The sequence below is a fragment of the Octodon degus genome, unplaced genomic scaffold, assembly GCF_000260255.1.
Source record: "Octodon degus isolate 3935 unplaced genomic scaffold, OctDeg1.0 scaffold00038, whole genome shotgun sequence".
In the NCBI taxonomy this organism is placed as follows: domain Eukaryota; kingdom Metazoa; phylum Chordata; class Mammalia; order Rodentia; family Octodontidae; genus Octodon; species Octodon degus.
Window position 1 is genome coordinate 13663152 of NW_004524614.1, and position 11724 is coordinate 13674875.

At 34.5% G+C, this 11724-nt stretch overlaps 1 protein-coding gene across 8 annotated transcripts in view; it reads left to right on the forward strand.

The window, feature by feature from the left end:
• The window catches only part of Nbea (neurobeachin), a 760086-nt gene that overhangs the window by 271519 nt on the left and 476843 nt on the right, over positions 1 to 11724 (forward strand). For all 8 annotated transcript variants that reach the window (XM_004631077.2, XM_023714988.1, XM_023714990.1 and 5 more), the window contains 2 exons: positions 8641 to 8809; positions 10711 to 10806. In XM_004631077.2, the coding sequence (XP_004631134.1) occupies positions 8641 to 8809; positions 10711 to 10806 (265 nt within the window). The remainder of the gene's footprint in view (positions 1 to 8640; positions 8810 to 10710; positions 10807 to 11724) is intronic.

The window sequence follows — 11724 nt, forward strand, 5'->3', positions numbered from 1 at the left end:
GACCCGAGCAGGTTATTCCCCCTGATGGAAATATTTTGCTGCTGAACACAAAAGAATAACTGAAAGACTACTGTTATATACCTCTTAATCTCCTGTGTTTAATTTTTTGCCCTATTTGGTGGGTTCTTTCCATTCTCACTCATGGAGCTGTGATCAATTTGCTCCCTCTCTAGAACATCATTTAGTAGTCCGTGTAGGCTTAGCTTTGTCATCATGAAATTCTTTAGTTGTTCTTTGTCATGGAAGTATTTCACTTCTCCATTATACTTGAAAGAGAGTTTTGCAGGGTATATCAGTCTGGGTTGGAATTTGTTTTCTTGCAAGACTTGAAGCCCTTTGCTGCATGCTCTTCTGGACTTGATGGTTTGTGAAGAGAAATCTGCTGTTATTCTGATGGGTTTTCCTTTAAATGTGATCTGTTTCTTTTCTTTAGCGGCTTTTAGTATACTGTTCCTGTGCTGAATTTTGGGATCTTGATTATTATATGTCTGGGTGTGGTTTTCATTGGTTTGATGTTATTTGGAGTTGTATATGCTTCGGCTACGTGAATGTCAGATTGTCTCCCCATATTTGGGAAGTTTTCTGCTATTACTTCTGCCCATATTCTTTTTATATCATTTATATTGACTCCTTCCTTCTCATTGATGCCTATTAGTCTTACATTGTTCATCTTTGCATCGTCTTGCAGGTGTTGAATTATTTTTTCCTGCATCTTAGTTGTTTTAAGGAGATCTTTTCTTACTTTTTCACTAGCTGCAATGGTGTCTTTAAGGTCAGAAAGTCTATTTTCACTTTCCCTCAAATGGTTTTGCCAGCTTGCGATTGAGGTTTTAATTTCCTGTATATCACTTTGAACCCGTTTCATACATTCTATTTCTTTCCTAAATTGTTTATTCAGGGGTTCCATCATTTTTATATTCTGCTCTATTTTTTATCAGTGTATTCTTTAGAAGCACTTAGTACTTCTTTGATTATAGTTATCACTACAGTTTTTAGTTCCGAAATTATTTGTGATCTGATTTCTTCTATACCTTTCTGCAGTTGTTTCTTTACTGCCAGCCCTATTATTTCAGAGATAACAGGTGTGTGATTCCCAGTTTCCTCTATGCTAGTGTCTTCTGCAATTGTACTGGGTGAATTCGGGGCCTGACACTACATTTTGTTCCTTCTCTTTGTCATTTTGTATACCACTGTCTTCTGACCTTTGATGTAGAGCTTAGATAGAGTTATTACCTCAGCACCAGGTCCAGATCTACCAAGTTCAGATTCCTCCAGGTGGGTGTTGTTCGAATCTGGCTGCTGTGCTCCACTTCTTTCTGCTGCAGCTGTTAGAGCTGATCCCTTTGTGTCTCTCTGGCAAGATGTTCTGCTCCTGAATCAGCTGGGTGGGTCTTGCCTCTAGCCTCTTTGCAGGGAGTTCTGCTGAAGGGTTCCCCGCTGGGCCTGCACTCTGGGTTGAATGAGGATCTGAGGGCCCCAGGTCATCTCACTCACTCTCCGGGCCTGCTCTCTGGGTCTGTTCAGGATCCGTGGGCCCCGGGTTGTCTCACTCACTCGTCAGACCTGGGCTCTGGGTCTGTTCAGGATCCCACGGGCCTGGGTCTTCTCACTCACTGGCCAGGCCTGGGCTCTGGGTCTCTTCAGGATCCCGCGGCCCTGGGTTGTCTCACTCACTCGCCCTGCCTGTGCTCCTGCTCCATTCAGGATCAGTGGGCCCCAGGTTTTCTCACTCACTCACCGGGCCTGCGCTCCTGGTCTATTTGGCTTTTTTTTTTGATTGAAGAAATGTGTAAGAAATTTATGCCTAAAATTTATACTTAACAAACAAATTAGTAGAATGTTTTGCACTTTACACAGTGGTTAAGATATATTTAAGGAATATGGAATAGAATAATACATGGTAGGAATAAATAAAAATTATTACTTACATGTATATTTTTATAAATACCTGGAAAAATTGATGATCAGAAAACATAAGGACAGAACAATAGGCAATATATGTAAATATGAAACATAAAGAGGCAAACATGATAAAAGATCATTATTAATAGTAGACAACAGGGGGCCAGGGAGATGGCTCAGCGGAATAAGCGCTTCCCTGGCAAGTGCAAGGGCCTGAGTTCAATCCCCGTTCTGCAAAAAAAAAAAAAAAAAAACAGTAGCCAACAGAAGGCAAATCAAAACAGGCAACATACCTTTCACTATGAATAAAAAATGAAAATATTAATACCTAGCATTATAAGGGTATAGTGAAATTTGCTGTTACATAATCACTTGTATAAAAGTATAGATTAGATAAATTTTTATATGCTTCTTTATCTATGTTAAAATTCTTGCAAATGTTGATGTTTTCTAACCCAATCTTTTAATTAGGAAGTTATTTAACTTAATGTTTTCATCAGGGATGATTACAGGAAAGTGGCAACATTATAATACCCTGGGATATTTTATAGTTTAATAGATCTTGGCATATTCAGTTCATAGAAAATAACCCTGATGTATGTAGCCACTAAGGTATTTTTGGAGGCAATTTAGTGAAGCAGAAAAATGATCATGTTGTATTTTAAGGGAAGAAAACAATATGTACAGGGGCCAGGGAGATGGCTCAGTGGAATAAGCATTTGCCTGGCAAGCGCAGTGGCCTGAGTGCAATCCCCGGTTCCGCAAAAAACAAACAAAAAAAGAAAACAATATGTACAGACACATTAGTACTAATACAAATATTATATATGTGTGTACTTCCATTTTTAAAAAGAAAAAAATACCCAAATTCTAATAATTATTTTTAGTCAAACAGACTTTATTTTGTCCTTTATCTTTCTATACTTCATGTTTAATTTTCTGTAATACAATTATATTACCTCTATAATTATTAAATAATAATGTAATATTAAGGCCATTATTAAGAATCTTATTTAATATCTGAGTCTAATATTATCAGGGTTATTTTCTTTTCTTTTTTTTTTGCATTACTAGGAATCAAAATCAGGACCTTGTGCTTGCCAGATGTCACTGAGCTATCTCCCTGGCTCTGAATCTAATATCTGGAAAAAGATTTTTACAGACAGTTTAACTATTAGAAATGGATACTCTGGTTTCTCTTCAGATCGTATAAATCTTTCACCTTTTACTATTAGAAATGGAATCATCAAAAAATGTGCTGTAAAAGGGATATTTTTAAATGAAGAAATAATTATGACATAACACATCTTCATCTTCAAAAAGTACAGCCAGCACCAACATATAAAATCTAGAAAGTTCAGGCCTGGTTTATAGCTCAGTGTCCCAAGCACCTGCTTGGCAAGTGTAATATCCTGAGTTTGATTCCCAGTACCACCCACCCAGCAAAAAACTCCAAAATCTAGAAAGTTCTTATGTTAAGGGTGACTTTCTGTTTACATTGTTAGAAAACTTGGATCACATTGTTTGATTTAGCAATAATTTTTTAAAATTCATGATGTTTTATGCATTGGTTGTATAAGATACCAGTGGTGCTTAGCTTCTTTTCTGAAAGAGAAGAATTGTGTTAAATTGCCAGGGTGTACCTTCCGTACATAATACAGGCTAAATAATTTATGTTTGTTGAGTTTATAATATGTATCAAGCATTGAACTTGTATTATCTTAAGCTTTTAGTTGAGGTTTAAGAGAAAGCTAAGACCCCCCCCATACAATCTAGTCACTGACATACAAGGAGGATCAATTGATTACCACAATACCACCTTGGCTAAATTAGTACAATCAGTAATAACTATCATATCAAATAAAAACTGGAAAATGGCAAATTATAACTAGTACTAGGCCAGCATCATAGCTCAGTGAAACTAAGTGCCTGCTTAGGAAAACACAGGGATAGGGGTTTGATCCCTGGCACTACATGTTGTGCCAGCGCTGCCTACAAGCATGCTGAGTTGGCCACTATTACCAGGTGTTGTGGCGCGTGTCTGTAATCCCAGTGCTGGTGAGGCTGAAAACAGGAGGATCGCTACAAGTCCGAGTTGCAAGTGAGGCCATATGCCAAATACATAAAAATTAAAAAATGAAAAAATATTAAAAATATAGCTGTAGTCTCTCATCCTTTACTCTAGGTACAGGATTTATACTTACATAGTGATATCTAAGACAGATCAGAATTATATAAATATCCCTTTGGTAGAACAATTTAACTCCTTTCATATAAAACAATATGCAGCTGTAGTAAGATACTGTTAACTACCTATATATTCGTAAGTATAGGTGGTACAGGTATGGTAGTATGAAGAAAAAAGAGGAAAAGAAATAGATTACAAAATTAAAGCAAGTGGTACATGTGAAGAATGTGATAAGATTGGTGAAGAAGTACTGTCAAGGAGAAAGAGAAATTAGTGATATTGGGTAATAGCAACAAAGGCAACCACCTAGGAGAAGTATGGATAATAGAGAGGGGAGACTAAATTAGAGGGAAAGAAAATAAAAATATTAAGGGGACAAAATGAAAGAGAAAATGAGAGAAGGGGAGAGAGAATAAAAGGAGGGTCTATTCAAACAAACATATCAAAGTAATAATAAAATGGTAGAAAGGAAGATGGTTGGTAAATCTCAGAGGCCACCAAAAACTAGTCAAATAATTTAAAAATGTACCAATAATGAAAAAGAAAAGGAAGAAAAAGAGCCAGAGAGGAAAAAATTCCTATGTATTTTTAGAAGAATGTTTTCTCCCCAGCTCAGTAGTCTTTAATCTTCTTATACATCACATTCTCTACTGCCCCTTTTTATAGTTTGTGAGTTTATACGGCCATCACTCTGTTCGGGGGCACATCTCTCTGTAGTCCTATTTGTGGCAGTTGTTCAAGCTGGGAAACCAGACCAGGAAGGGTATAGTGTGTATTCTGAGACTCCATTCTTTCTGGTTGGGGATCAACAGCCTTTACCTGATGTATTTTCTAGTGTTCGTGGTATAAGTTCCTGATATGTGGGGGCTACTGTGGGCTTCAGACCTGATTCTCAGTCCTGCGGATTCTCAGAGGAGAAATAGATCTGCCCAAAACTAAGGTGGGCATATTTCTAAAAGCTCTGGGAGGATGCAGAGACCTGGGTTATATCGTATGGGTATCTAGAATACCAGGCAGAACAGGCAGCTATTACCCTTGCTGCTTAATAAAGTGGCAGACTGGCCTATAATGTCAAGCAGGGTCTGTGTCTGAGACACTGGGCAAATGCTGAGTGGAGACTCTGGTTGCCCCATATTGGTGTAAGACATCAAACAAAGAATCCAGGGGTCTAGGATTGGAGCAGGACACTGAGAACTCTGTAGGTTTACATTTTCTGAGCACAGGGTGCTAGAGCTTATCATTTAAATGTGACATTAGAAAGTATGTTTTATAATTGATCATATTTTATGGGCTCACTCAGGCAGCACACATACAATTGATCATATTTTAGAGTTATTTGTAGAGAATTCTACTTTATTTTTGACAGTTTGAGAGGCTGGGGAGATGGCTCAGTGGAATAAGCATTTTCCTGGCAAGTGCAAGAGCCTGAGTTCAATCCCCGGTTCTGCCAAAAAAAAAAAAAAAAAAGTTTTAGAAATGTTTAATCTGATAACCATTTTAGTTACCTTATTTCCAAAACAAGTAAGTTCTAAATGTTTTTAAGAAACATATATACATGTGTATGTGCCCATAGTATACCTACATTCATAGATCAAGTTACTATAGACTGTAATCATAGGATAGAGAACTTTAATGTTCTTTTCCCCACAGTCTCACTTTTCTCTCATTTTTGGGACAAATACTCAACACCCAAAATGAAGGAAGGGAAGGTTTTTTTAGCTCACAGTTACTGGAGGTTTCATTCATACTTGGCTGGCTCCAAGGTAGAGTGGCACAGGGCAGAGAACATCCAGTTCATGGCGGTGGAACAACAGTGGCAAGAGAGAGGAGTTTGTCTCTGTCTCTTATATTACATTCAGGTTCTCTGCCCCAGGCTGGGGGAAAGCACACACCCATAATCCTAGCCTTGGTTCACCCATAGTCCCAGTGTATCATGAATTAATCGCAAACTATAGAAGTTCCTGCTCCATGACTGCATGAGGCTTTGGGGGGGACAACTAGACACAAATCATAACACCTACCAAATATTTCTCAGCTGCTTTACTTTCCAAATACATTTTCCTAGTCAAACTATATGTATAAATATAAATATTTAAATTTAGAGATTAAGAATTACATGTTTTGTAAGAATTTCTGAGTATTGTTGGTACTGCCATACTAGGTGTAAGTGACAGGAAGAAAATTCGATAAAATGTCAGAAATAAGTTCTTCTCATTGCTCACAACTATTTTTTGTGTTGAAGACATTATTGATTTAAACTCATGAACTGTTTAGATCTGGGGAAAATAGTTATGTGGCAATTTTTACTATGTGGTAAGAAAAAAAATAAGACTTTAACAAAACTTGTCTTGAAGTGCTTTTCTCATAATCTGAGGTCGAATATAAATTCATTGTACTTTGCCCTTTACCCTTGAACTATATTCTACTATATCATCTGTTTCTAAAATGATATAAACTAATTTTTAATCTTCAAAAACTGAATTGAAAAGATGTCAGCTATCCACATTAGTGCATTAACATTTTAAGACAATTTCAGTTTGCAGATTTACTTATTTAGCTTTTAATAGTGGAGAGATGGATTTTTAAAGCAAATTGGAGAAATGTAATTGAGTCCATATCTTTTAATACCTAAACAAGTCAATTATTATAAAAATGTAGTTATTCTCCATATATTTAGTCTCAGTGTATTTCAGACTTAATTTCGAAAACAAAACTGTGAATAAACAGCATAAACCAGGAGACTTGGTTTTAAAATGAAAATGCAACTCATTTCATACTATGTATGGAGCTTTTAGCTTGGAAACACTGTAGTTCAATGTCTTTTATTTATAATTCTGCCACTTGGCAGTTGACTTTGATTTGTTTCTTTGTACTCATAATTTATTTAATGATTTCTTACTGTCTAGTACTGTGTTTTCAATGGTAGAAATACAAATATTGTGGAAAATATCAAGTTAAACTATGTGTGAATTTTTTCTTGCATGATATCGTTTGCTAGTCTGTTTGTACTTTTTGTAGTAATTGCTTAGATAGTTGATTTTGTCCCTTCTTTCTGCTTATTACATTACCTTTATGATGCAAGGAATACACAATTTAAGTTCTTCTTAAGACACTAGCTGTAGAAAAGGAGTTACTATAGTATGTAAAATATTGAGTCCATACTATTGCAGAATGAATTTTATCTATTTTGGTTATTTTCTTCATTAGCTGTGCTAATTCTGTTTGATAATTCTGAATGATAAGTAAATATATCCTCTATACTTCCTTTTCTAACAAATGCAGTACTATAAGTTCAACATCTTGTCTGCATTATACTTAAATGAATAATAAATATAAATTACCCATTAATGAAATCATTAAAATTTAATGTATTTTGTTTTGTTCATTTGTATTTTTTTACATATTTACTTGTGGACCACAAAACCTACAGTTTTAATTTGGAAATATCACCTTCACCTAGCTTATAGGAAAGACTTTATAAATATTTACTTTGCATTCTTTAGATATAGTAGTATTAGAGGTTATGTAGATTAGCATAAGGTGATTAACCAGAGATTTCAAGGATTACTGCAGACGTTATATTTTTGGAAAGCAAACCTGCTATAAAATATCTTTTGTACCAGACTCAGTGTACTTTTTATAAACTATTAGCTCCTTTACCTAACATCACACATATTTTAAGCTTTTCAGTACTTGGCTGATCTTCTCTAGAAAACATGGTCTTATCCTTGAGCTTCTGAAATTAGAAACCTCTAGTATTGTTTGTATTTTAGAAGTCATTTTTGCACTGCAGAATAATTGAATCATTAGTTTTTGTGTTTTAATGAAATCACAGATTCAATTAATCTTTTCTTTTCTTTCTTTTTTTTTTTTTTTTCTTTTTGGTGGAACTGGGGATTAAACTCAGGCCCTTGCACGTGCCAGGGAAGTGCTTATTCCACTGAGCCATCTTCCCGGCCCCAATTAATTTTTTCTTATGTTCCTGTTTTACACTTGAACTCGTACTGAATTTATTTTTAGCTAATTTTCCCCATTGTTTTACATCTTCATTTTGTGCTGTTTCTTGGTCAAGCAGTAGTACTATGTTTAAATTTTTATGTATTCCAATTGTAATTTAATCTCCCTAATTTTATTCAATTGTAGTAGTAAAAGTTCTTGATTTTTTTTTAAATCTAAGACATTCTTTTCAACTTTATGCTATTTGTGCATTATGTAAACAGGCCATAATTGTTATGCAAATAGATAAAAATGGTAAAGAAATCAAAGGATATTGTAATATTTTTGTGGCATTATTTAGCAACACTATAGTATTTTAATATTTGGCACTATAGTTTAGTCCACAGCTTATAATACTACATCTTCAGAGTTTTGTATTTATATTTACATGATACTTAGTAAATAACAGTATGTTAAATAATAATATGACATATTTAGTTATAAATGTCATTCACCTCTATAAAGAAATGGAGCAAGAATAATTTCAAAAGCTTTTGGAACTTACACGTAAAAAAAAAAATTAAATGTCAAACTACCTTTTCATTTTAACACAGGATGATAGCAAACAGGCACAGTTCTTAGCTCTGGCTGTTGTTTACTTCATTTCTGTCCTGATGGTTTCTAAGTACCGAGACATATTAGAACCCCAACGAGAGACTGCAAGAACTGGAAGCCAAGCAGGAAGAAACATCAGACAAGAAATAAATTCCCCAACAAGTACAGGTACTTAATAGTTTTTATTTAATCAGTTCTTCATCATCTCTTTTTTATCCTACTTTTACTTCTGTACTTAAACTGGGCTTACTCATAATTATGTCATATATCCAAAATTGGTATAGGCTAATTTGAATCCTTAAAGACTATTACAAATAATCATAATATAAAAATTATGAATTAGTACTATTGATATTTATATGATGTTTGCTATAGTTTCATTTTACCATCATAATTTTGGTTTTACTGTATCTATTAGTGCAAGCCATTTAGTTATATCAGTATTTAACATATATACGAGTAATTCTTAGTTTTAAAAAATTTCTTTTTTAATCCTTATAAATATAAAAGATATTCTTACATAATTGCTTAAGAATAAGAGTAAGCTAACATTATAAATCTTCATAAATCAAGGCCCAGTATAATGTTTTTCCTTCCTTCTGTTCTTTCTTCTTTCTCACTTTCTCTTTCTTCCCTTCCTGTTCCCCTTTTATTCTCACTTCGTCTTCCCTATCTCTTTCCTTTCTTCCTTCTCTCTTTTGTCTCTCACTTTACACAATGAAGTGACTCAATAATCTCTCAATTCACAGGGATACATTCCAAATTTTGTATCAGTTGTACAGAAGTTTATAAAGTGATCTCAACTAAAATCCAAAGGCTTATAGTTAGGTGACATCATGTACAACAGTGAACCATCTTGGAAGATGTTTTTCTCACTTACAAAACCTGCTTGCATTGCAAAAGTTCTTGGAGCATCAGTTTTGCCTTTTCTACTTGATGACTATAAAAACTTTCTAGCAACTAATATAACAGAATGCCAGCAATATTTACACTTCTATGAAGTGTTAATATCCAGGTTGTTTCTCTCTAGTTTATAGTACAATCTAGGCAACTCAATGATTATTTCATGTGTCACTGTGTCAATTTACAATTCAAGGTATCTGTTCTGAATCAGTAATATGATTATAAATTAAATGAATGTTTAAAATTTGAGTATTAATTAGTGGTCAGATCTCTGCATCTTATTTTCCACAAACATATCCCACTTCATTTAGTTCTTACTGCTATTTTAGAGATAAAGATTATATTTGAATCAGTATTTTGCTTTTGTATATCATATTTACTTTTAACCATAATAAACATGATTGTCATTTAGTATATTTTTAATTTTTATTCTTCAAATTAAGCATAATCTTTCATTTCCAATTTTTTGTTTTGTTTTGTTTTGTTTTGTTTTGTTTTGTTTTTTGAGGTACCAGGGATTGACCCTGTGCTTGCCAGGCAAGCACTTATTCTACTGAGCTATCTCACTGGTCCTAAATGTATTCAATACAGGGTCTACAAGTTGTCACTGCACAGATCAGGCTCATAGAGATCCTTCTGTTTTCAGCCTCCCAACTGCTGGGATTATAGGCACGCACCATGATGCCCAGTCTCATTTGCCATCTCAGGTGCCCCGGGGTTGAGGCCAACATGCTGGGGATCGAACCCAGTCCCTGCATCTGGCTAAGCAGGTGCTTTAGTCCGCTGAGCTATTTGACCGGCCCCATTTTCAGCTTTTGACTTTTACTTTTTAAAATAGTAAGAGTTGATCATCTCAAATTTTTCTTCATTTTTAATATATTCCTGTCTTTCATATATGTATAAAATGAATAATATAGTAAACTTTTCCAGATTTGATTTCCTGCGTATTTCTACATCACTTATGTGTGTTACTAAAATTACCCTTGGCAAATGTTTGTTTTTTTTTCTTTAATGAATAGCATCTCCTCAATCTTCAGAGATGCATTCTTTATTGTTATTATAGTTTGCATGGTGCAGTAATAACAGCATTGTTACAAATCTCCAGTAAACAGCGCCATAAGTTGTTACATGGTACTGACAGTTTGATCCCATGATTTACTCCACAGTTGTCGTCATACCATCTATCCCTCATCCAAGTTTGAACCATGGGTTCCTTGCCAAGTTAATTCCTGAGCAGAGCTTTACCCACTCATTTTACAAAGGTAATATTGACCTCTTCTGCAGAGCTATTTGGTGTTCTTTATGCGTTATAAATGTTCATGATATACTTGTTTATTAATAAGTAAACATGACCTCAGCTTTTATGGAGATGTAATACATTATATTTCTCCCCAACTAATGAGAACAAAGTATAGCTTTCATGTTCTCTAGTCCATTTTATCTCTTTATGCATCATCTGCAAATTAAAAACACCCAATAAATGTATATTGATACATGTAATAGCAACTGTTCTAGAGATTTCAGAAGAGTTGTACCTTAATAGTTGAGCTAAATCAGTTTAAAATAAAGGTTAGTCTAGACTCACTAGAAAAAAAGGATAAAAAACAGACTTTTTTTTTTTTTTTTTTTTTCGGAACCGGGGCTTGAAATCAGGCCCTTGCACTTGCCAGGCAGGCACTTATTCCACTGAGCCATCTCCCCGGCCCCAAAAAACAGACCTTAAGAATATCGAGGTAGTCTATGTTGTTTAACTTGTAGTGAGAACAGTCTCAGTACTCTTTAAAGCCATGGCAAAAATGTTTTACCAAAAAAACATACTGCTATGTTAGACCCCCCCAATGGCATATTACTAAGCATGTAATGGGGAAGGAAAATGCAGTTCATCGTGGGTGAAAAAATCATGGCAGAAATAGAGTAACAAACAATAGATATTTTAGAACTATCAAATAAGGACAGTCAAAGGCCATTATAAATATATTCAAAATGCTTTTCAATTTAAAGAAACGAGTGCATACAATGAAAACCAGAAGATGTAAAGAAAAAAATTATTTCTTTTTTTTAAGAAAAAATTCAAAACAAGATAATAGGTGAATAACAATGTGAATACATTGCACATGGTTATATTTACATTAGCTACTAAGAGTACAAGATGACAGCATTTAATTGTCCAAACAATATTA